General features: G+C 43.5%; 2 protein-coding genes across 2 annotated transcripts in view; both read right to left on the bottom strand.

Annotated features, from left to right (window-relative positions):
- The window catches only part of LOC120992223 (B-cell receptor CD22-like), a 131,088-nt gene extending 106,109 nt beyond the window's left edge, over positions 1–24,979 (bottom strand). Inside the window, exons 1-5 of the mRNA XM_040421061.1 lie at positions 24,975–24,979; positions 21,154–21,402; positions 20,974–20,982; positions 7,310–7,558; positions 7,130–7,138 (exon numbers count right to left, since the gene is read on the bottom strand). Of these exons, the coding sequence (XP_040276995.1) occupies positions 7,130–7,138; positions 7,310–7,558; positions 20,974–20,982; positions 21,154–21,355 (469 nt within the window). The 5' untranslated portion in view covers positions 21,356–21,402; positions 24,975–24,979. The remainder of the gene's footprint in view (positions 1–7,129; positions 7,139–7,309; positions 7,559–20,973; positions 20,983–21,153; positions 21,403–24,974) is intronic.
- LOC120992210 (B-cell receptor CD22-like) overlaps positions 1–26,618 on the bottom strand; it is a 371,322-nt gene extending 344,704 nt beyond the window's left edge. Inside the window, exon 1 of the mRNA XM_040421040.1 lies at positions 26,586–26,618. The gene's annotated coding sequence lies outside the window, so the exon portion shown is untranslated. The remainder of the gene's footprint in view (positions 1–26,585) is intronic.
- Between the last annotated feature and the right edge of the window lie 323 nt (positions 26,619–26,941).

The following is a 26,941-nucleotide window of genomic DNA, read 5'->3' as shown; positions in this document are numbered from 1 at the left end:
AGGGCAGTATATCTACCCCACAATTGACCCCATTTTGGAAAGAAGACACCCCAAGGTATTCGTGAGGGGCATGGCGAGTTCCTAGAATTTTATATTTTTTGTCACAAGTTAGCGGAAAATGATGATTTTTTTATTTTTATTTTTTTCCCTTACAAAGTCTCATATTCCACTAACTTGGGACAAAAAATAAAAACTTCCATAAACTCACTATGACCATCAGCGAATACCTTGGGGTGTCTTCTTTCCTAAATGGGGTCACTTGTGGGGTAGTTATACTGCCCTGGCATTCTAGGGGCCCAAATGTGTGGTAAGGAGTTTGAAATCAAATTCTGTAAAAAATGACCAGTGAAATCCGAAAGGTGCTCTTTGGAATATGGGCCCCTTTGCCCACCTAGGCTGCAAAAAAGTGTCACACATGTGGTATCTCCGTACTCAGGAAAAGTTGGGGAATGTGTTTTGGGGTGTCATTTTACATATACCAATGCTGGGTGAGAGAAATATCTTGGCAAAAGACAACTTTTCCCATTTTTTTTATACAAAGTTGGCATTTGACCAAGATATTTATCTCACCCAGCATGGGTATATGTAAAATGACACCCCAAAACACATTCCCCAACTTCTCCTGAATACGGAGATACCACATGTGTGACACCTTTTTGCAGCCTAGGTGGGCAAAGGGGCCCAAATTCCAAAGAGCACCTTTCGGATTTCACCGGCCATTTATTACAGAATTTGATTTCAAACTCCTTACCACACATTTGGGCCCCTAGAATGCCAGGGCAGTATAACTACCCCACAAGTGACCCCATTTTGGAAAGAAGACACCCCAAGGTATTCGCTGATGGGCATAGTGAGTTCATGGAAGTTTTTATTTTTTGTCACAAGTTAGTGGAATATGAGACTTTGTAAGAAAAAAAAAATAAAGAAAAAAATCATCATTTTCCGCTAACTTGTGACAAAAAATAAAAAGTTCTATGAACTCACTATGCCCATCAGCGAATACCTTAGGGTGTCTAATTTCCGAAGTGGGGTCATTTGTGGGGTGTTTGTACTGTCTGGGCATTGTAGAACCTCAGGAAACATGACAGGTGCTCAGAAAGTCAGAGCTGCTTCAAAAAGCGGAAATTCACATTTTTGTACCATAGTTTGTAAACGCTATAACTTTTACCCAAACCATTTTTTTTTTCACCCAAACATTTTTTTTTTTATCAAAGACATGTAGAACAATAAATTTAGAGCAAAATTTATATATGGATGTCGTTTTTTTTTGCAAAATTTTACAACTGAAAGTGAAAAATGTCATTTTATTGCAAAAAAATCGTTAAATTTCGATTAATAACAAAAAAAGTAAAAATGTCAGCAGCAATGAAATACCACCAAATGAAAGCTCTATTAGTGAGAAGAAAAGGAGGTAAAATTCATTTGGGTGGTAAGTTGCATGACCGAGCAATAAACCGCTAAAGTTGTGGAGTGCCGATTTGTAAAAAAGGGCCTGGTCTTTAGGGGGATATAAACCTGTGGTCCTTAAGTGGTTAAAGTTATCAGCACTTAAACGGACACTGGTCAGATTTGCAAAAAATTGCCAAGTCCTTAAGGTGAAATAGGGATGAGTCCTTAAGGGGTTAAAAAGGCTTCCGTTTCAATTTCCATCTTATGGATTCCATTATTTTCAATATAATGGAAAGCCACAACGGAGTGCATTACAGTGATGTGAACAAGCCCTTAATGGGGCAGATTCCTGTGGTGTTTATACACATGTGGTGTCAGAAAAATCAGTTGCTTGTTCTGAACAAGAGGTCCTCAAAGTATGCTTTTTTTCTGCAAGTTAAAACCAGATAGTAACACGTATCTTTTTAAAATCTGTTTTATTTTCTGATTGCAGATTTGTCTGAGCTGAGTTGTTCTTACTATCATCTAGAGGTATGTTTTATAGCAGCTACCATGGATGATAGACAAGAGGGAACCTCATTGACTTCTATGAGAGAATTTCCTAGACATTCTCTGTGAACTGTGCAGAGCTCAGGAGGAAGCAGACAATTTTTAACAATCATCTATTGTGTATGAAGAATTCAGTGTTATCTACTGTACTTTTGCCTAAGGCGTAAGTGTAAAAACTGCATTTTTTAAATATAAATATTGACATGGAAATTTTAAAATAGAAAAAATAGAAAAAATAGAAAAAAATATGCTTAGCATAAAACATTATGCTGGAGAAACGGGTGAGTCCCTTTCCCTCACCTGAATTGCCCCGCAGGGAGAAGACACAAGCGGAGATGGAAAACATGCAAAGATTCCATGAGACCCTTGATGCCCTGCAGCGAGGAAAGAGTTGTGACCCCGCACCTGAGCCTGCTGCGACAGTACCAGATCCCTGCAGCGGAGCATCACCTGAGAGACTGGAGGATCAGATCGCCAGGCTAGAAATCCATCTTCATGGCCTGCGCCAAATTGCTGCGTCCAGAGTGGCACCAATACCACAGGACAATAGCGATTCCTCTAAGAACTTTGATGTCCCCGGGCCTGCAATAAAAGATCCCGTCGCCACCAGCTCGGCGACCACCATCGCTGTGCCCACCATTGCTGTACTTGAGAAACTTTGCTATACCAGGAGTCGGGTCCCTCGCATAAAGCCGGCGCCACCCAGACCTATGGAGCCTCCTGCAGCATCAACCCCCAGGCTTGCGGAGCCTATACAATTGACAGGCCCATTTATTATACAGTTACCTGCTAATACCATTTTGTGAGCCCAGCCAAGTATTGATCCACACAGGCCACGACTCAGAGCGGAGCCAGGATGCACCACATCTGACGACTAGTATGAACTGGATACATTTTGGCCCAAAGAGCTGCTGCCAGTTACCCACGGCCCAGTGCTAGTTGAAAGGCCACTGACAGTATCAATAGCTTTTCTGCCATACTGTTCACCAGGACATCCTGCCTGCTTTAAAGTACTTATCCAAGTTGTGCCTGCTGTTTTTATTTTGCACCTTACCCTTTTTAACCCCCTTTTCAGGTTGAATAGGGATATTACAGCACTACTTTTATCTACCAGGACTTGCCAGGGGAAAAGTATCCCTGCGATGTAGAGTTCTGTGTTGTGACTGTTATATGCAATCTTAATTCAAGAACTGTGCCCAGAGATGACCCCAATGCATGTGGGCCTCTGAGATGCTATTTTATGGGACTATTGTATTTTATTATTATGGACTATCCTGGTTATTCCTGATACGCTGTACCAGGTCAGCGCCCCTGTTCCCTATACTATCCTGAGTGAAGAGAACGACGCCCCTTTTCACCGCACTTGTTCCTTTGCCAGCGGAGCTGCCTGATATTTTCATTGCAAATGTAGATGTATATGCCTGCTTTGCAATTTTTTTTGTCTTTCAGGTGACAGTTTACAGCTGGGCGGGCCCCCTATGTTGCGCCGAGGTCGTGCAACCTCAAAGTAGCGGTGTATGTAGTGTCCCACCCACTACATAAGGGTGGGCACTACACAAGGGTCAATTGGGTCACGTTGTTCTCCACCTCCTGTGGAACATGGTTATGGTATTTTATATTGCATTGTAATGTGTATTTTTTATATTATCTCCTGTACCAGGCCTGTTAGGGGTGTAATTCCTCCTCCTAGGCAGTAGAGGGAGCTAGGGAACCCCCTAGTATATATAGTCAGGTCCAGACCAGAGAGGGGGTGTGTGGTCAGAAGCCAAGAGTCACTTCAGCCAGGCAGGAGCTGAGGAGCAGCTTCTGACATGCAGCTAGATAGCACAGGCTCCTAGTTTGCCTCCAGGGGAAGAAGTTACCTCCTGAAGCTATATAAGCACCTTTAACAGTACAGAGCAGAGCCACCTTTATCCAGCCAAATAGAAAGCTGAAGGGCATAAGGATATTTACAGCAAGAGGATATATACCCCAGGATAAAGCCAGCAATAGGGCATACGGGCCTTAGTGAAAGCCAGACAGGATCTGAGGAAAGTACAGCCTGATCTGTATGTGTTATTCCCTCTGTGTATCTTGCAAAGACTTTTCCTGCCAATTTTATAATGCCTGCCTGTATTCAACATTATACATATTTAACTAACTGAAGACTGAATATAGTTGGACTGTTCAGTAAAAAGACATTCTGGTTCACTGCAACTTTGTGTACCTCAATTATTCCTACAACAAATTGGTGTGCCACCGTTACCGGAACTGGCGTCATGAACTTTCAGGGATCTTGCCACAGGCACACTAAATCTACAACACCCAGGGCACCTCACCTACCACCTGGCCTGGTCCCTATACACAGAGAGTGCCCCAGAGAATCCATGTGCCAGCCTCTCCATCACTGCTGTATGCCTGCCCAGGGTATATAAAAACTGTGAGTACCAAGAGCAACCCTCGGTTTGTTAACTACCCCTGTGACCTCACATTCGCTCACCCTGCAGGGCTGTGTACTGCACAGTGTCGTCCACAGATCCCCCCCATAAGTGTTTGGATCACTTTGTTTCTTACACCATTCACCCAATTCTTATGTACAGGATTCGTAGGATTCGAGATTCCAAAGATTTGATAGATTTGAGAACCTTTTTGGATTCAGATTTTAAAAAAAAAATAATTGTCCCACCTCTAGTCCATAGTGTTTATTGACGGTTAAATAGTCATCATTGAACACTTCATTTGGAATATAACAATACGGAATATAACAATGCAATGCTGCCACCTACTGGCCTGTAATGTTATATTCCCGAAATAGGCACCAAAGCCTCAAGCAGTATTTCAGAGAAGTAACAGGTCCCCCAAACTCAGCCGGGGAACGCCGTTACCGGACCGGAAAAGCGTGACTTCCGGTCCCGGACTGATCAGATGCTGTGGTCACATTTGACCACGGCATCTGAAGGGTAAGATGTATGCGGGTCAGCCTTATTGCTGAACGCATACATGTGCCACGGGTCTTTGCTATTTAATATAGCAGAAACCCGGTGGCTAAGGCGCTCTCTCGCACATGTTTAGGGACCGGACTTCCGCTGTACATATACAGCAGAGGTCCTAAAGAGGTTAATTGCTAATAATAATGTAATCCTTGTGTTTATTACTGGTTCTTTACACTGTGCATTCCTATTAGTGTTATGTAACTGTTATGTTCATGCTAGGGGTGGGCGATATGGCCTAAAATCTATATTGCGATATAATTTTAAGCATGTGCGATATGCGATATATATTGCGATATATTGTTTTTTATATTTGGGGGGGCATGTTTAAACTTTTTTTTACTTTTTATTTAATAACTATTAGTCTCCTTAAGGGCTAGAACGTAGAACCCTTGTCATATTCACCCTGATAGAGCTCTATTAGGGTGAATAGGACTTTACACTCTCCCTGCTGCCCTGTGCTTTGTGCACACAGCAGCAGGGAGCTGATCCCCCTCCCCTAAATGGTGCCATCCCCAGATCCCCCCCCTCCCCTAAATGGTGCCATCCCCAGATCCCGCCCCCTCCCCTAAACGGTGCCATCCCCAGATCCCCCCTCCCCTAAACGGTGCCATCCACAGATCCCCCCTCCCCTAAACAGTGCCATCCACAGATCCCCCCCCTCCCCTAAACGGTGCCATCCACAGATCCCCCCCCCTCCCTAAATGGTGCCATCCACAGATCCCCCCCTTCCCCTAAACTGTGCCATCCACAGTTCCCCCCCCTCCCCTAAACGGTGCCATCCACAGATCCCCCCCCCTTCCCCTAAATGGTGCCATCCACAGATCCCCCCCCCCCCCCCGACGCTCACAGGAATACATTTAAAAACTAATCAGTAACTTTATTAATTGGTGATCTCTTTACTGTATACCTTACTAGGTCTTAGCTCCGATAACAGCAGGCAGTAGTGGGGGGCGGCGCTCACTCACTGACGTCACGCGCCTGCGCCGCCTAGTGGGAGGAGCAGGCGCGTGACGTCAGTGAGTGAGCGCAGCCCGCCCGCCCGCACTGCCTGCTGTTACCGGAGCTAAGACAAAGTAAGGTATACAGTAAAGAGATCACCAATTAATAAAGTTACTGATTAGTTTTTAAATGTTCTACTGTCAGCGGCGTGGCCCTGTTTATTCTAACCCCCAGGCAAGCGTCCCTGTCACCATGGGAACGCCTGGGGTTTAGAATATACCATCGGATTTGAGTTTTCAAGCGCTCACTGAGATAGTGAAAACTCAATGATTTACTGTCAGTCCCTCCCCTCCTCCTCTTTTGTCATTGGTGGTCAGCGGCAGCCGCGCACAGTGGGGAGGGAGGGACTCTCTCCTTCTCCACTGTGCCCAGTGTGCCGGCTCAGGAAAAGATGGTGCGCGCAGAGAGCGCGATCATATCGCGGTCCGGCGATATAGGCGATATGCTCAAAATCCATATCGTGGCACAAATTTATATCGCATATCGCCTCTATCGTCTATATCGCCCACCCCTAGTTCATGCATTATGCCTGTTCACCAGCATGTGGCAGAATTGACAGCAGAGCTATCTTTTGATAGAATGGAACTCACCATTACATTCGTCCCCTTTGGGGCAGAAGTGGGACTCTGATCTCTACCAAAGGGAGAGGTTGCAGTTCTAGTTTATTCCAGTCTAAGCTAAGCTAGCGTTGGGGACAGATCTGTGGAAGATGTAACAGTAAGTTCCCCTGCTGCAGCAGGAGTCTCTCCAGAGGGAAGTCACTCATAGAGCACCCTGACTCCTTGCAGAATTTACCTACTGAGTGTCAGGAGGAGGTCAACAGCCAAAGGCACCCCAATCCAGGGATACCAGAACCGACCAAAAGTCCAATAACCACAACCAAGCCGAGTTCAGCACAGCAGAGCGAGAAAGTAGAGTTATCAAGTTTGCCTGCCAGTTTATGCCAAAGCCTGCTGGAACCAAGAGAAAGCCTGAATATTTTTTGGATGAAAGTTTATGCAAGTAAAGCTGTTGAACTTTATCAAGGTATGGACTCGATTTATTCTCCATCTCCTACCTCAACTATTGCCCTTTATTGCATCGCAGCCAAACCCTAGGGATCGGCTGTATTCAGGTAGGAACACTGTGATACACAAAAAACTATTAGGGCCGCACTATGTCACTCGGCATTCCTACAGAACTGGGACACAATCGCATGGGGCACAATTGCATATGCATACATTGTACAGGTACCTGGTTGTTTACAGGTATTATTCTGTATACATACATAGGACAGGTATCTGGTTGTATACAAGTTACAGGTTGTATACATACATAGTACAGGTATCTGGTTGTATATAGGTAAAGAGTTTTATACATACATTGTACCTCTGTCGGGGCTGATTCTCCTCTACCCAAATGTATCTCTGTCGGGGCTGATTCTCCTCTACCCAAATGATTTCTTGCAGCACAGGAATAGGGTTCCATGTCCCTGGTCACATTCCTTACTGTGATCTCCCGTCCTGTGTCTGGTAATTTGGATTTCCCTTTGTACCATTCATAATTATATATAGCAGGATTGGAAAAGCTGTTACATTGCAGCTTCATATCACTTCCTTCCATCACTTCATCTATACTGATGACAGCGACAGTCACATTTTTTGGTGCATCTGTGAAAGAAAATATAAATTGATTTATTTATTGACATTTATTGACAAAGCCTAACCTCATCAGAATATCTTTATATAATACGGTAGTTGTGCAGTAAGCTCCCCCTAGTGGTGGCTATAGGCAGATAATATTCTAGAATTTAGAAATGTCAGCTGTCATGTGGGTGTACATGAGGGATTTTACTATTTCTGGCCATTATGTGACTATAGCCTTTAGCATTTTTCCCTCTGTAGTGTGTCTAATTTTTTTCTGGGCTGGTGGGTGAAAACTAGCTTCTTTCATGTACAGATGTAGCAAAGTTAACACTCATGCTTTATGATATGTGCTATCTAAACTAAATGCATTAAGCAAACAGCTTCAATTGCTTTTCAATGGCTTTTGTCTCAAGATATTTAGATCTTGAGTGCTAACCCTGCTACATCTGTATACCCATACACATGTACAGTGTTATGCTTGGAGAGATGTCGGGAGCCGGCTGCACTCCCCAGAGCTACAAGGAGCACTGTGGCTCCCTAAAATAGCTGATCGGCGAGGGTTCCTGGTGTCAGACTCCCTCCAGAGGATTGGTCATCATTATCATTTAATGGATTACCCCTTTAAAACTCAGATTTTTTCTGAACTTAAGACCAAGCCCTCAGTATCATTATCAGAGACTGACAGCTATTTCTATACACTCACAGAGAATGCTATCAATAACTGATAAGTCAGTCTTAACTATAGTCAGAAAGAGCAGAAGTTTAAATGTATGGATGGAGTAGAGTTAACACTCCTGCTTTCTGAGATTTCTGAGTTGTGTTATCTAATCTAAGCAAACACCTTCAATTGCTTTTCAATGGCTTTTGTCTCAAGATAACACGATGAGTTAAGAAATGTGAGTTAAGAGCGGGAGTGCTAACCCTGCTACATCTGTATACATCACAAGTTTCATTGGATCATTTTCCATAAAACTATGTATTTGAGATGACCACATTTCTTGAAATTTGATTTGGGTACAAATTAATTTGACTCAAATCTAAAGTACTCCAATTGACCTGAAAAAATTGGTATGTGACACTCTGAGGACTACTTTTTCTCTCTTGTTGTTCTCTTTATTAACGTAAAGACAGCAATGGTCAATAATCTCAGATTGACAGAGACATATATAGTTATGGGTAAACACACGGCTGAGGTTCACACTGCAGTTATTTGGTCAGTTATTGAGAGTCAAAACCTGTAGTGAAGCCTTCTCAGAGATCAGGTATAAGGGAAAGATCTGCACCTGGTCTGTGATTTTGACCCACACCTGGTTTTGGCTCACAATAACTGATCAAAGTACTGAAGTGTGAATTTGGCCTTACTGTGTTGGGATCCGACTGGTTTCCCATAGCTTCTATTATGACGGCTCAAAACGGAACGCCTCTTAACCCCTTAGGGACGCATGACGTACCGGTATGGCATGTTTCCCGAGTCCTTAAGGACCCATGACGTACCGGTACGTCATGAGTTTAAAATGAGACTGCGGCGCTGCGGGGGTTAATCCGAACGGGATGCCGGCTGAAATAATTCAGCCGTCATCCTGTCACATCCCCCCCCGTATCGGCGATCGCAGCAAACCGCAGGTCAATTCAGACCTGCGGTTTGCTGCGCTTTCTTCCGATTCTGATCCCCGCGGTCTCTGACCGCGGGGATCAAACTTTAAAATGCCCCAAATAAAGTTTTATTAACCCCCCCTGCACCCCTGAATGATTTTATGTGGGCGGGTGGTGCAGGGGGGGTGTTGCAGGCGGTGCGGGAGGCGGGCGGTGCGGCAGGAAGGATCGCGATCCCCCGCCCGCCTCCCCTTGAAAATTCGTTGGTGAGCAGTGGTATACCAGGGTGTCAGCACATTGCTGACACCCTGGTATAAACGGCTGACATCGGTGATGCCGTACGGACCGCTGTATGGAAAAGGTTAACAGCTCAGGGAGCACCCTCCCTCTCCCATCGGGGGGCTGCTGTGCCTTTGCAGCCCCCCGATGGAGAGGGAGAGAGCCCCCAGACAGCCCCATCCTTACCCTTCCCCATCTGCGAAGTTGTGGCTACAACTGAGAAGACGGGGAAGGTTCCCATGGCAACAGGACGCCTTCTCAGGCATCCTGCTGTCCATGGTGCTGAACAGATCTGTGCTAAAGGCATAGATCTGTCCAGACAAAGTGTAAGTAAAATACAGTACAGTACCCTATATAGTGTACTGTACTGTTTTATACAGACATCAGACCCACTGGATCTTCAATAACCAAGTGGGTCTGGATCAATTTTTTTTTTTAAAAAGTGAAAAAAGTTAAGATAAAAAAAAAAACATTTATCACTGAATAAAAAAAAATAAAAAAAATACACTACACATATTAGGTATCGCCGCGTCCGTAACGACCTGATCTATAAAACGGTCATGTTACTTTCCAGCACGGTGAACGCCGTAAAAATAAAAAAATAAAAACTATGAGAAAATTGAAATTTTTCCCACCTTACTTCCCAAAAAAGGTAATAAAAGTGATCAAAAAAGTCGTATGTACGCCAAAATAGTACCAATCAAACCGTCATCTTATCCCGCAAAAATCATACCCTACCCAAGATAATCGCCCAAAAACTGAAAAAAACTATGGCTCTTAGACTATGGAAACACTAAAACATGATTTTTTTTGTTTCAAAAATGAAATCATTGTGTAAAACTTACATAAATAAAAAAAATTGTATACATATTTAGGTATTGCCGCGTCCGTGACAACCTGCTTTTTAAAATTACCACATGATCTAACCTGTCAGATGGAAAAAAAAAAGTGCCAAAAAAGCTATTTCTTGTTACCTTGCCGCACAAAAAGTGTAATATAGAGCAACCAAAAATCATATGTATCCTAAACTAGTACCACCAAAAAAACTGCCACTCTATCCCGTAGTTTCTAAAATGGGGTCACTTTTTTGGAGTTTCTACTCTAGAGGTGCATCAGGGGGGCTTCAAATGGACATGGTGTCAAAAAAAAACAGTCCAGCAAAATCTGCCTTCCAAAAACCGTATGGCATTCCTTTCCTTTTGCGCCCTGCCGTGTGCCCGTACAGGAATTTACGACCACATATGGGGTGTTTCTGTAAACTACAGAATCAGGGCCATAAATAATGAGTTTTGTTTGGCTGTTAACCCTTGCTTTGTAACTGGAAAAAAATATTAAAATGGATAATCTGCCAAAAAAGTGACATTTTGAAATTGTATCTCTATTTTCCATTAAATCTTGTGCAACACCTAAAGGGTTAACAAAGTTTGTAAAATCAGTTTTGAATACCTTGAGGGGTGTAGTTTCTTAGATGGGGTCACTTTTATGGAGTTTCTACTCTAGGGGTGCATCAGGGGGGCTTCAAATGGGACATCGTGTCAAAAAACCAGTCCAGCAAAATCTTGCTTCCAAAAACCATACGGCGCACCTTTCCCTCTACGCCCTACTGTGTGCCCGTACAGTAGTTTACGGCCACATATGGGGTGTTTCTGTAAACGGCAGAGTCAGGGCAATAAAGATACAGTCTGGTTTGGCTGTTAACCCTTGCTTTGTTAGTGGAAAAAAAGGGTTAAAATGGAAAATTAGACAATTAAATTAAATTCTCAAATTTCATCCCCATTTGCCAATAACTCTTGTGCAACACCTAAAGGGTTAACGAAGTTTGTAAAATCAGTTTTGAATACCTTGAGGGGTGTAGTTTATAGAATGGGGTCATTTTTGGGCGGTTTCTATCATGTATCATGTAAGATTTGCTTCTAAACTTCTAAGCCTTGTAACATCCCCAAAAAATAAAATATCATTCCCAAAATAATTCAAACATGAAGTAGACATATGGGGAATGTAAAGTCATCACAATTTTTGGTAGTATTACTATGTATTACAGAAGTAGAGAAACTGAAACTTTGAAATTTGCAAATTTTTCAAAATTTTTGGTAAATTATGTATTTTTTTATGCAAAATTTTTTATTTTTTTTTACTTCATTTTACCAGTGTCATGAAGTACAATATGTGACGAAAAAACTATCTCAGAATGGCCTGGATAAATCAAAGTGTTTTAACCTCTTGCCGCTACGCTAACGCCGAAAGGCGTCATCGCGGCGGCTCCCTCAGGCTAAACTAACGCCGATTGGCGTCATCTCGCGTGAGCCGAGATTTCCTGTGAACGCGCGCACACAGGCGCGCGCGCTCACAGGAACGGAAGGTAAGAGAGTTGATCTCCAGCCTGCCAGCGGCGATTGTTCGCTGGCAGGCTGGAGATGTGATTTTTTTAAACCCCTAACAGGTATATTAGACGCTGTTTTGATAACAGCGTCTAATATACCTGCTACCTGGTCCTCTGGTGGTCCCCTTTGTTTGGATCGACCACCAGAGGACACAGGTAGCTCAGTAAAGTAGCACCAAGCACCACTACACTACACTACACCCCCCGGTCACTTATTAACCCCTTATTAGCCCCTGATCACCCCATATAGACTCCCTGATCACCCCCCTGTCATTGATTACCCCCCTGTCATTGATCACACCCCTGTAAAGCTCCATTCAGATGTCCGCATGATTTTTACGGATCCACTAATAGATGGATCGGATCCGCAAAACGCATACGGACGTCTGAATGGAGCCTTACAGGGGCGTGATCAATGACTGTGGTGATCACCCCATATAGATTCCCTGATCACCCCCCTGTCATTGATTACCCCCCTGTCTTTGATCACCCCCCTGTAAAGCTCCATTCAGACGTCCGCATGATTTTTACGGATCCACTGATAGATGGATCGGATCCGCAAAACGCTACGGACGTCTGAATGGAGCCTTACAGGGGCGTGATCAATGACTGTGGTGATCACCCCATATAGACTCCCTGATCACCCCCCTGTCATTGTTCACCCCCCTGTCATTGATCACCCCCCTGTAAAGCTCCATTCAGACGTCCGCATGATTTTTACGGATCCACTGATAGATGGATCGGATCCGCAAAACACATACAGGCGTCTCCCTGGAGCTTTCCAGGGGGGGTGATCACCCCATATAGACTCCCTGATCACCCCCCTGTCATTGATCACCCCCCCCCTGTCAGGCTGCATTCAGATGTCCGTATGATTTTTACGGATCCACGGATACATGGATCGGATCCGCAAAACACATACGGACATCTGAATGGAGCCTTATAGGGGGGTAATCAATGACAGGGGGATGATCACCCCATATAGACTCCCTGATCACCCCCCTGTCAGTGATCACCCCTCTGACAGGCTCCATTCAGACATTTTTTTGGCCCAAGTTAGCGGAAATTATTATTTTTTTCTTACAAAGTCTTATATTCCACTAACTTGTGTCAAAAAATAAAATATCACATGAACTCACCATACCCCTCACGGAATCCAAATGCGTAAAAAAAATTTGACATTTATATTCCAGACTTCTTCTCACGCTTTAGGGCCCCTAGAATGCCAGGGCAGTATAAATACCCCACATGTGACCCCATTTCGGAAAGAAGACACCCCCAGGTATTCCGTGAGGGGCATATTGAGTCCATGAAAGATTTAAATTTTTGTCCCAAGTTAGCGGAAAGGGAGACTTTGTGAGAAAAAAAAAAATAAAAAATAAATTTCCGCTAACTTGTGCCAAAATTTTTTTTTTTCTATGAGCTCGCCATGCCCCTCATTGAATACCTTGGGGTGTCTTCTTTCCAAAATGGGGTCACATGTGGGGTATTTATACTGCCCTGGCATTTTAGGGGCCCTAAAACGTGAGAAGAAGTCTGGGATCCAAATGTCTAAAAATGTCCTCATAAAATGAATGTGGGCCCCTTTACGCATCTAGGCTGCAAAAAAGTGTCACACATCTGGTATCGCCGTACTCAGGAGAAGTTGGGCAATGTGTTTTGGGGTGTCATTTTACATATACCCATTCTGGGTGAGATAAATATCTTGGTCAAATGCCAACTTTGTATAAAAAAATGGGAAAAGTTGTCTTTTGCCAAGATATTTCTCTCACCCAGCATGAGTATATGTAAAAAGACACCCCAAAACACATTGCCCAACTTCTCCTGAATACGGCGATACCACATGTGTGACACTTTTTTGCAGCCTAGGTGGGCAAAGGGGCCCACATTCCAAAGAGCACCTTTAGGATTTCACAGGTCATTTACCTACTTACCACACATTAGGGCCCCTGGAAAATGCCAGGGCAGTATAACTACCCCACAAGTGACCCCATTTTGGAAAGAAGACACCCCAAGGTATTCCGTGAGGGGCATGGCGAGTTCCTAGACTTTTATATTTTTTGTCACAAGTTAGCGGAAAATGATGATTTTTTTATTTTTATTTTTTTCCCTTACAAAGTCTCATATTCCACTAACTTGGGACAAAAAATAAAAACTTCCATGAACTCACTATGCCCATCAGCGAATACCTTGGGGTGTCTTCTTTCCAAAATGGGGTCACTTGTGGGGTAGTTATACTGCCCTGGCATTCTAGGGGCCCAAATGTGTGGTAAGGAGTTTGAAATTAAATTCTGTAGAAAATGACCAGTGAAATCTGAAAGGTGCTCTTTGGAATATGGGCCCCTTTGCCCACCTAGGCTGCAAAAAAGTGTCACACATGTGGTATCTCCGTACTCAGGAGAAGTTGGGGAATGTGTTTTGGGGTGTCATTTTACATATACCAATGCTGGGTGAGAGAAATATCTTGGCAAAAGACAACTTTTCCCATTTTTTTAAACAAAGTTGGCATTTGACCAAGATATTTATCTCACCCAGCATGGGTATATGTAAAATGACACCCCAAAACACATTCCCCAACTTCTCCTGAATACGGAGATACCACATGTGTGACACTTTTTTGCAGCCTAGGTGGGCAAAGGGGCCCAAATTCCAAAGAGCACCTTTCGGATTTCCCAGGCCATTTATTACAGAATTTGATTTCAAACTCCTTACCACACATTTGGGCCCCTAGAATGCCAGGGCAGTATAACTACCCCACAAGTGACCCCATTTTGGAAAGAAGACACCCCAAGGTATTCGCTGATGGGCATAGTGAGTTCATGGAAGTTTTTATTTTTTGTCACAAGTTAGTGGAATATGAGACTTTGTTAGAAAAAAAAAAATAAAGAAAAAAATCATCATTTTCCGCTAACTTGTGACAAAAAATAAAAAGTTCTATGAACTCACTATGCCCATCAGCGAATACCTTAGGGTGTCTAATTTCCGAAATGGGGTCATTTGTGGGGAGTTTCTACTGTCTGGGCATTGTAGAACCTCAGCAAACATGACAGGTGCTCAGAAAGTCAGAGCTGCTTCAAAAAGCGGAAATTCACATTTTTGTACCATAGTTTGTAAACGCTATAACTTTTACCCAAACATTTTTTTTTTTATCAAAGACATGTAGAACAATAAATTTAGAGCACAATTTATATATGGATCTCGCTTTTTTTGCAAAATTTTACAACTGAAAGTGAAAAATGTCATTTTTTTTGCAAAAAAATCGTTAAATTTCGATTAATAACAAAAAAAGTAAAAATGTCAGCAGCAATGAAATACCACCAAATGAAAGCTCTATTAGTGAGAAGAAAAGGAGGTAAAATTCATTTGGGTGGTAAGTTGCATGACCGAGCAATAAACCGCTAAAGTTGTGGAGTGCCGATTTGTAAAAAAGGGCCTGGTCTTTAGGGGGATATAAACCTGTGGTCCTTAAGTGGTTAAAGTTATCAGCACTTAAACGGACACTGGTCAGATTTGCAAAAAATTGCCAAGTCCTTAAGGTGAAATAGGGATGAGTCCTTAAGGGGTTAAAAAGGCTTCCGTTTCAATTTCCATCTTATGGATTCCATTATTTTCAATATAATGGAAAGCCACAACGGAGTGCATTACAGTGATGTGAACAAGCCCTTAATGGGGCAGATTCCTGTGGTGTTTATACACATGTGGTGTCAGAAAAATCAGTTGCTTGTTCTGAACAAGAGGTCCTCAAAGTATGCTTTTTTTCTGCAAGTTAAAACCAGATAGTAACACGTATCTTTTTAAAATCTGTTTTATTTTCTGATTGCAGATTTGTCTGAGCTGAGTTGTTCTTACTATCATCTAGAGCAGACCTGGGCAAACTACGGCCCGCGGGCCGTATACGGCCCGGCGGACCTTTTAATCCGGCCCCCGGGCGGAGCCAGAGGCGTGCCAAGCAACGATACCCCTCCTCCGCGAATGAAGAGGACTTCCGACTCGGCGTGCTGCGTGTGGCATGGCGCGGTGGCAGGGAGGCAGCGTCAGCGGCAGTACTGTCTAGGTAAGACACAGCAGGGGGGGGGGTGCCTCGTGCGAGCCGTACCCGGGACCCGGCCGGCCGCAATTATTCCCTTCTCTGTAACAGCGCAGCGCCCGCGGCTCTCATAGTATCGGCTGTGACTGTCTGACACTGACAGTCACAGAGCCGACAAGCATGAAGCTGCGGCCGCCTCCCCCTGTGCTGTGTGTAGTCAGTGTGACTAACACATGGCTGATCATCTCTGAGCATTACGTTTTTAAAGGCAAGGGGGGGGGGGAGGGGTGTGTACTATTGTAAGGGGGGGGGTGTTCTGTATATGATGGGGGGGCCGGGGGGGTGTTCTGTACACAAGGGGACAATGGCTGGATTCACAGGGGACAATGGCTGGATTCACAGGGGACAATGGCTGGATTCACATTGGACAATGGCTGGATTCACAGGGGGACAATGGCTGGATTCACAGGGGACAATGGCTGGATTCACATGGGGACAATGGCTGGATTCACAGTGGGACAATTGCTGGATTCACAGGGGGACAATGGCTGGATTCACAGGGGGACAATGGCTGGATTCACAGGGGGACAATGGCTGGATTCACAGGGGGACAATGGCTGGATTCACAGGGGGACAATGGCTGGATTCACAGGGGGACAATGGCTGGATTCACAGGGGGACAATGGCTGGATTCACAGGGGGACAATGGCTGGATTCACAGGGGGACAATGGCTGGATTCACAGGGGGACAATGGCTGGATTCACAGGGGACAATGGCTGGATTCACAGGGGACAATGGCTGGATTCACAGGGGGACAATGGCTGGATTCACAGGGGACAATGGCTGGATTCACAGGGGACAATGGCTGGATTCACATGGGGACAATGGCTGGATTCACAGGGGACAATGGCTGGATTCACAGGGGACAATGGCTGGATTCACAAGCGGACAATGGCTTTCACTAATATGAGTCACAAATAGTGAAAAATGTTCATTGTTTTGGGAAATTTTGTTTAATAAATTTAAATTTTTTTCTTGTAAGGCAACCTCACTTTTTCATTGTTTAACTATAACAAGTACTCGTACCAGTTGTCCAACAATGATATTTACTGCTTTTTATAAAGAAATACAATTGATTTTATGCAGTATTGAGTTTAGCCTTTTGGCCCGGCCCTCCAAAATATTTTCAGTTTCTCATGTGGCCCCATCGAAAAAATAATTGCCCACCCCTGATCTAGAGGTATGTTTTATAGCAGCTACCATGGATGATAGACAAGAGGGAACCTCATTGACTTTTATGAGAGAATTTCCTAGACATTCTCTGTGAACTGTGCAGAGCTCAGGAGGAAGCAGACAATTTTTAACAATCATCTATTGTGTATGAAGAATTCAGTGTTATCTACTGTACTTTTGCCTAAGGCGTAAGTGTAAAAACTGCATTTTTTAAATATAAATATTGACATGGAAATTTTAAAATAGAAAAAATAGAAAAAATAGAAAAAAATATGCTTAGCATAAAACATTATGCTGGAGAAACGGGTGAGTCCCTTTCCCTCACCTGAATTGCCCCGCAGGGAGAAGACACAAGCGGAGATGGAAAACATGCAAAGATTCCATGAGACCCTTGATGCCCTGCAGCGAGGAAAGAGTTGTGACCCCGCACCTGAGCCTGCTGCGACAGTACCAGATCCCTGCAGCGGAGCATCACCTGAGAGACTGGAGGATCAGATCGCCAGGCTAGAAATCCATCTTCATGGCCTGCGCCAAATTGCTGCGTCCAGAGTGGCACCAATACCACAGGACAATAGCGATTCCTCTAAGAACTTTGATGTCCCCGGGCCTGCAATAAAAGATCCCGTCGCCACCAGCTCGGCGACCACCATCGCTGTGCCCACCATTGCTGTACTTGAGAAACTTTGCTATACCAGGAGTCGGGTCCCTCGCATAAAGCCGGCGCCACCCAGACCTATGGAGCCTCCTGCAGCATCAACCCCCAGGCTTGCGGAGCCTATACAATTGACAGGCCCATTTATTATACAGTTACCTGCTAATACCATTTTGTGAGCCCAGCCAAGTATTGATCCACACAGGCCACGACTCAGAGCGGAGCCAGGATGCACCACATCTGACGACTAGTATGAACTGGATACATTTTGGCCCAAAGAGCTGCTGCCAGTTACCCTCGGCCCAGTGCTAGTTGAAAGGCCACTGACAGTATCAATAGCTTTTCTGCCATACTGTTCACCAGGACATCCTGCCTGCTTTAAAGTACTTATCCAAGTTGTGCCTGCTGTTTTTATTTTGCACCTTACCCTTTTTAACCCCCTTTTCAGGTTGAATAGGGATATTACAGCACTACTTTTATCTACCAGGACTTGCCAGGGGGAAAGTATCCCTGCAATGTAGAGTTCTGTGTTGTGACTGTTATATGCAATCTTAATTCAAGAACTGTGCCCAGAGATGACCCCAATGCATGTGGGCCTCTGAGATGCTATTTTATGGGACTATTGTATTTTATTATTATGGACTATCCTGGTTATTCCTGATACGCTGTACCAGGTCAGCGCCCCTGTTCCCTATACTATCCTGAGTGAAGAGAACGACGCCCCTTTTCACCGCACTTGTTCCTTTGCCAGCGGAGCTGTCTGATATTTTCATTGCAAATGTAGATGTATATGCCTGCTTTGCAATTTTTTTTGTCTTTCAGGTGACAGTTTCCAGCTGGGCGGGCCCCCTATGTTGCGCCGAGGTCGTGCAACCTCAAAGTAGCGGGGTATGTAGTGTCCCACCCACTACGTAAGGGTGGGCACTACACAAGGGTCAATTGGGTCACGTTGTTCTCCACCTCCTGTGGAACATGGTTATGGTATTTTATATTGCATTGTAATGTGTATTTTTTATATTATCTCCTGTACCAGGCCTGTTAGGGGTGTAGTTCCTCCTCCTAGGCAGTAGAGGGAGCTAGGGAGCCCCCTAGTATATATAGTCAGGTCCAGACCAGAGAGGGGGTGTGTGGTCAGAAGCCAAGAGTCACTTCAGCCAGGCAGGAGCTGAGGAGCAGCTTCTGACATGCAGCTAGATAGCCCAGGCTCCTAGTTTGCCTCCAGGGGAAGAAGTTACCTCCTGAAGCTATATAAGCACATTTAACAGTACAGAGCAGAGCCACCTCTATCCAGTCAAATAGAAAGCTGAAGGGCAGAAGGATATTTACAGCAAGAGGATATATATCTGAGGAAGGTTCCCCTACCCCAGGATAAAGCCAGCAATAGGGCATACGGGCCTTGGTGAAAGCCAGACAGGATCTGAGGAAAGTACAGCCTGATCTGTAAGTGTTATTCCCTCTGTGTATCTTGCAAAGACTTTGCCTGCCAATTGTATGAAGCCTGCCTGTATTCAACATTATACATATGGAACTAACTGAAGACTGTATATAGTTGGACTGTTCAGTAAAAAGACATTCTGGTTCACTGCAACCTTGTGTACCTCAATTATTCCTACAACAAATTGGTGTGCCACCGTTGCCGGAACTGGCGTCATGAACTTTCAGGGATCTTGCCACAGGCACACTAAATCTACAACACCCAGGGCACCTCACCTACCACCTGGCCTGGTCCCTATACACAGAGAGTGCCCCAGAGAATCCATGTGCCAGCCTCTCCATCACTGCTGTACGCCTGCCCAGGGTATATAAAAACTGTGAGTACCAAGAGCAACCCTCGGTTTGTTAACTACCCCTGTGACCTCACATTCGCTCACCCGGCAGGGCTGTGTACTGCACAGTGTCGTCCACAGATCCCCCCCATAAGTGTTTGGATCACTTTGTTTCTTGCACCATTCACACAATTCTTATGTACAGGATTCGTAGGATTCGAGATTCCAAAGATTCAATAGATTTGAGAACCTTTTTGGATTCAGATTTTAAAAAAAATGGATTTGTCCCACCTCTAGTCCATAGTGTTTATTGTTGGTTAAATAGTCATCATTGAACACTTCATTTGGAATATAACAATACGGAATATAACAATGCAATGCTGCCACCTACTGGCCTGTAATGTTATATTCCCAAAATAGGCACCGAAGCCTCAAGCAGTATTTCAGAGAAATAACAGGTCCCCCAAACTCAGCCAGGGAACGCCATTACCGGACCGGAAAAGCGTGACTTCCGGTCCCGGACTGATCAGATGCCGTGGTCACATTTGACCACGGCATCTGAAGGGTAAGATGTAAGCGGGTCAGCCTTATTGCTGAACGCATACATGTGCCACGGGTCTTTGCTATTTAATATAGCAGAAACCCGGTGGCTAAGGCGCTCTCTCGCACATGTTTAGGGACCGGACTTCCGCTGTACATATACGGCAGAGGTCCTTAAGGGGTTAATTGCTAATAATAATGTAATCCTTGTATTTATTACTGGTTCTTTACACTGTGCATTTCTATTAGTGTTATGTAACTGTTATGTTCATGCATTATTCCTGTTCACCAGCAGGTTGCAGTATTGACAGCAGAGGTATCTTTTGATAGAATGGAACTCACCATTACATTCTTCCCCTTTGGGGCAGAAGTGGGACAGTCCTGTTTCCTACCAAAGGGAGGGCTTGCAGTTCTAGTTTATTCCAGTCTAAGCTAAGCTAGCGTTGGGGACAGATCTGTGGAAGATGTAACAGTAAGGGGAAAGTTCCCCTGCTGCAGCAGGAGTCTCTCCAGAGGGAAGTCACTCATAGAGCACCCTGACTCCTTGCAGAATTTACCTACTGAGTGTCAGGAGGCACCCCAATCCAGGGATACCAGAACCGACCAAAAGTCCAATAACCACAACCTAGCCGAGTTCAGCACAGCAGAGAGAGAAAGTAGAGTTATCAAGTTTGCCTGCCAGTTTATGCCAAAGCCTGCTGGAACCAAGAGAAAGCCTGAATATTTTTTGGATGAGTTTAGTTTATGCAAGTAAAGCTGTTTAACTTTATCAAGGTATGGACTCCATTTATTCTCCATCTCCTACCTCAACTATTGCCCTTTATTGCTTCGCAGCCAAACCCTAGGAATCGGCTGTATTCAGGTAGGAACACTGTGATACACAAAAAACTATTAGGGCCGCACTATGTCACTCGGCATTCCTACAGAACTGGGACACAATCGCATGGGGCACAATTGCATATGCATACATTGTACAGGTACCTGGTTGTTTACATGTATTAGGCTGTATACATACATAGGACAGGTATCTGGTTGTATACAAGTTACAGGTTGTATACATACATAGTACAGGTATCTGGTTGTAAATAGGTAAAGGGTTGTATACATACATTGTACCTCTGTCGGGGCTGATTCTCCTCTACCCAAATGTATCTCTGTCGGGGCTGATTCTCCTCTACCCAAATGATTTCTTGCAGCACAGGAATAGGGTTCCATGTCCCTGGTCACATTCCTTACTGTGATCTCCCGTCCTGTGTCTGGTAATTTGGATTTCCCTTTGTACCATTCATAATTATATATAGCAGGATTGGAGAAGCTGTTACATTGCAACTTCATATCACTTCCTTCCATCACTTCATCTATACTGATGACAGCGACAGTCACATTTTTTGGTGCATCTGTGAAAGAAAATATAAATTGATTTATTTATTGACATTTATTGACAAAGTCTAACCTCATCAGAATATCTTTATATAATACGGTAGTTGTGCAGTAAGCTCCCCCTAGTGGTGGCTCTAGGCAGATAATATTCTAGAATTTAGAAATGTCAGCTGTCATGTGGGTGTACATGAGGGATTTTACTATTTCTGGCCATTATGTGACTATAGCCTTTAGCATTTTTCCCTCTGTAGTGTGTCTAATTTTTTTCTGGGCTGGTGGGTGAAAACTAGCTTCTTTCATGTACGGATGTAGTAGAGTTAACACTCATGCTTTATGATATGTGCTATCTAAACTAAATGCGTTAAGCAAACACCTTCAATTGCTTTTCAATGGCTTTTGTCTCAAGATATCGCGATGAGTTAAGAAATTTGAGTTAAGAGCTTGAGTGCTAACCCTGCTACATCTGTATACCCATACACATGTACAGTGTTATGTTTGGAGAGATGTCGGGAGCCGGCTGCACTCCCCAGAGCTACAAGGAGAACTGTGGCTCCTTAAAACAGCTGATCGGCGAGGGTGCCTGGTGTCAGACCCTCTCCTGAGGATTGGTCATCATTATCATTTAATGGATAACCCCTTTAAAACTCAGATTTTTTCTGAACTTAAGACCAAGCCCTCAGTATCATTATCAGAGGCTAACAGCTATTTCTATACACTCACAGAGAATGCTATCAATAACTGATAAGTCAGTCTAACTATAGTCAGAAAGAGCAGAAGTTTAAATGTATGGATGGAGTAGAGTTAACACTCCTGCTTTCTGAGATTTCTGAGTTGTGTTATCTAATCTAAGCAAACACCTTCAATTGCTTTTCAATGGCTTTTTTCTCAAGATAACGCGATGGGTTAAGAAATTTGAGTTAAGAGCTTAAGTGCTAACCCTGCTACATCTGTATAGATCACAAGTTTCATTGGATCATTTTCCACAAAACTATGTATTTGAGATGACCACATTTCTTGAAATTTGATTTGGGTACAAATTAATTTGACTCAAATCTAAAGTACTCCAATTGACCTTAAAAAATAGGTATGTGACACTCTGAGGACTACTTTTTCTCTCTTGTTGTTCTCTTTTTTAACGTAAAGACAGCAATGGTCAATAATCTCAGATTGACAGAGACATATATAGTTATGGGTAAACACACGGCTGAGGTTCACACTGCAGTTATTTGGTCAGTTATTGAGAGTCAAAACCTGTAGTGAAGCCTACTCAGAGATCAGGTATAAGGGAAAGATCTGCACCTGGTCTGTGATTTTGACACACACCTGGTTTTGGCTCATAATAACTGATCAAACTACTGAAGTGTGAATTTGGCCTTACTGTGTTGGGATCCGACTGGTTTCCCATAGCTTCTATTATGACGGCTCAAAACGGAACGCCTCTTAAAGGCTTCCATTTCAATTTCCATCTTATGGATTCCATTATTTTCAATATAATGGAAAGCCACAACGGAGTGCATTACAGTGATGTGAACAAGCCCTTAATGGGGCAGATTCCTGTGGTGTTTATACACATGTGGTGTCAGAAAAATCAGTTGCTTGTTCTGAACAAGAGGTCCTCAAAGTATGCTTTTTTTCTGCAAGTTAAAACCAGATAGTAACACGTATCTTTTTAAAATCTGTTTTATTTTCTGATTGCAGATTTGTCTGAGCTGAGTTGTTCTTACTATCATCTAGAGGTACAGTACAGACCAAAAGTTTGGACACACCTTCTCATTCAAAGAGTTTTCTTTATTTTCATGACTATGAAGGCATCAAAACTATGAATTAACAAATGTGATATTATATACATAACAAACAAATGTGAAACAACTGCAAATATGTCATATTCTAGGTTCTTCAAAGTAGCCACCTTTTGCTTTGATTACTGCTTTGCACACTCTTGGCATTCTCTTGATGAGCTTCAAGAGGTAGTCCCCTGAAATGGTCTTCCAACAGTGTTGAAGGAGTTCCCAGAGATTCTTAGCACTTTTTGGCCCTTTTGCCTTCACTCTGCGGTCCAGCTCAACCCAAACCATCTCGAATGGGTTCAGGTCCGGTGACTGTGGAGGCCAGGTCATCTGGCGCAGCACCCCATCACTCTCCTTCATGGTCAAATAGCTCTTACTTTCAAAGTTTTCCCATTTTTTTGGCTGACTGACTGACCTACATTTCTTAAAGTAATGATGGCCACTCATTTTTCTTTACTTAGCTGCTTTTTTCTTGCCATAATACAAATTCTAACAGTCTATTCAGTAGGACTATCAGCTGTGTATCCACCTGACTTCTCCTCAACGCCACTGATGGTCCCAAACCCATTTATAAGGCAATAAATCCCACTTATTAAACCTGACAGGGCACACCTGTGAAGTGAAAACCATTTCAGGGGACTACCTCTTGAAGCTCATCAAGAGAATGTCAAGAGTGTGCAAAGCAGTAATCAAAGCAAAAGGTGGCTACTTTGAAGAACCTAGAATATGACATATTTTCAGTTGTTTCACACTTGTTTGTTATGTATATAATTCCACATGTGTTAATTCATAGTTTTGATGCCTTCAGTGTGAATCTACAATTTTCATAGTCATGAAAATAAAGAAAACTCTTTGAATGAGAAGGTGTGTCCAAACTTTTGGTCTGTACTGTAAATACTGTACAGTAGTCTGTTCTAACAGTAAATGTATCAAGTAGTAAGGATGGTGGTGGCTACATCTGTATATAAAATTGCATTATATTCACATAATACAGAGGATGGATAGACTGCCCCATCAGAACACTAGAAGTGCTGACACAGTAAAGAGCCCCCCATTAGAAGAAGCTCAAAAAAGTTGACCAGAAGACCACCCTACATGATGCTGACCTTAGACACAGTCACTTGTCTATAGGTTTATCTTTTTTCACATAAATAAATAAATAAATAAATAAGCCTTTTAAAAGTTATAGGTGTTTTGTGAGGAACATGTCCTGTATAGAAGAAGAGCGAGCCCTCAGTATAATGTCCTCTGGAAGGACCAACCTACCCTAGACTGACAGTAAGAACAGGTATAGTCAGGCATGGGATTCAGCCAGTTCCTTCCAGTTCTCCAGATCCGATTGTTAAAATTACAACTGGATAGGAGAACCATGTAACCGGCTGAGTCCCGATCCAGTGATCTGGCAGCGACAGGGCAGCTGGAGATGTTCTCTTCTATTGCTGATAGTTTAGCTCCTTAGTTGGGTGGTATTAGTGTGTAGTGTATATATAGTTAGTGATGGACGAACATCGGCCGGGACGATTCAAGAACGCGCGTTCGCGATCAATTGTTCGCGAACCGTGCATTCGCGGCGCACCCCGTTCACTTTAATAGCAGGCGAACCTGAAAAACCTTCAGGTCATATTTGCAGCCAGCAAACACTTACTAGAACTACACAAATAGTCCCACAACATGGACAGTGATATACCAGAGGGGGATCATTGGCAAAAATTCCCACAAAAAAATATGTATTTTAATCAGGTGCCATTTTTATGCGTCTTAAAGGGAAACTCTCAAAATTGTGCCCTGCTGGAGCCTAGAACATTCGATGTTCGTCCATCACTTACTATATATACACTACACACTAATACCACCCAACTAAGGAGCTAAACTATCAGCGGTGCGTAAAGCAATAGAAGAGAACATCTCCAGCTGCCCTGTCGCATGCCCAATTTCCTATCGGTTTGATGTATTCAAATGTGCAGCACTCCACGTTTTTGTATCCTGCAGAGTCCATTAAAAAAATACATACGTTAACGTAAAAAAAAATTCTACCATGGTGAACGGACGCCACTGTATGGCATCAGTCTGAGGCATCTGTTAATGCATAAATTTTTGGTATGCATTAAATGGATGGCAAAAATAGGATGTGAACCCAGCCCTAGTGTCAGAATAAGCACCAGTACACAGCAGAGCAGCGTGGCGGAGAGGGGAGGCCGCCATGTACTGACAGAGCACTACCTGGTCCTGGTGGTCAGGGATGAGACTCTGTTTCTCAAGGATTTTTTTCTACTGGGAAATACAGGGCACAGTATAATACACCAGTTATGGCCATCCAGTTATTGGATACCACCGCCAAACATTGACCGGATAACACCGCCATACCGTGACCGGATAAAAGGGTATAAGAGGGCACAGTACAGGGAATAACTAGGGGCACTGCACAGGGTGTGGTAAGAGGGCAGAATGCAGAGTATAAGGGGGAACAGTACGGGGAGAGGGGCACAGTATGGGGTGGGGGGCACAGTCACATGACCCTGTGACATTAAAAGATCCTTCTGGTGAATGCGGTTCATACGCCACCATAATGAGAGGCAGAGGAGTGAGACAGAGGTGTGATTATGTTGCTAGAGATAAAAAATGTAACTGTCGGCCAGTACATGCCCAAAAAAATAGCCAATAGGCATTCACCTGACAGCAAAGAACTTTGGATTCTGTGGCTGGAGGTGCATTAGGCGGTCACAGGATAAATATGTAACTGTCGGCCAGTATAGGCCCCAATTTAGGCAATAGGCGTTCACCTGACAGCAAAGAACTTTGGATTCTGTGGCTGGAGGTACATTAGGCGGTCACAGGATAAATATGTAACTGTCGGCCACTACAGGCCCCAACAATTAGGCAATAGGCATTCACCTGAGATAAAAGGCCTTTTATGCCGCTGTATATACATAAGGCAAGGACCATTGTTTGTTGTAGGTGGTGGCGGATATGTATGGGCTGGCATGAGGAAATTCAATTACACGTGGTCATCACAGGTGTTGAATTCCTCGAATTCTATTAATTTTTTTATTTTAAATTTTAAATTTTAAAATACAATTTCTTTTTTCATTTATCAAAATTTTACATTTATCCAATCTGCACTGTAGCGTCCTCTCCTCATTCATCACTTTATCATCATGTTGAGAAAAACTATAATAAAACACTTATCCGAACAATGATTCCCCTCACACATTAATGCTAATTACAGCCCAATGTCACATACAATGAATATAAAAAACGCAGCACGGACGGTATGATATCAGGGATTAGACTGTATTACACAATCAGTGGTTATAGATATGGAGGACACCGCGGGGTATGAGCTCTGCTTGTAGAACTGGTAGATAATGTACAGATGATAGATCTATAGTTACAATTAATGAATAATTACTTACATGCCGAGTCCTCGAAGTACATGGAGATAAAACTCTACTGTCCACATCAGGCATCTGAAGAAGTAACTTATTTCCTGAATTGTGCAACTTCCTCTGTTACCAGTGGTTTCATGATTGTTGGCAAACCTCGAAACTGAAGTCAAAGATACGTTGACCCAGTAGGAAATGACACTGATTTTTTTGCTTTGATTTGAAGGTAAAGTATTAGGATCTCCTCTAGGATCATGAGAAAACAATAAGGATACTTTCACACAAGTGAGATTTCCATCCATTTGCCAACAGACATCATTCAGACCGAACCCTGACCCACTGATTTCAGAGGTATATTCACATGAACGTTATTTTTCACTGACAAT

This window comes from Bufo bufo, chromosome 1 (assembly GCF_905171765.1).
Source record: "Bufo bufo chromosome 1, aBufBuf1.1, whole genome shotgun sequence".
In the NCBI taxonomy this organism is placed as follows: Eukaryota; Metazoa; Chordata; class Amphibia; order Anura; family Bufonidae; genus Bufo; species Bufo bufo.
Note: the sequence above shows the minus strand (reverse complement) of the source record. Positions and strands in the feature narration are given on the sequence as shown.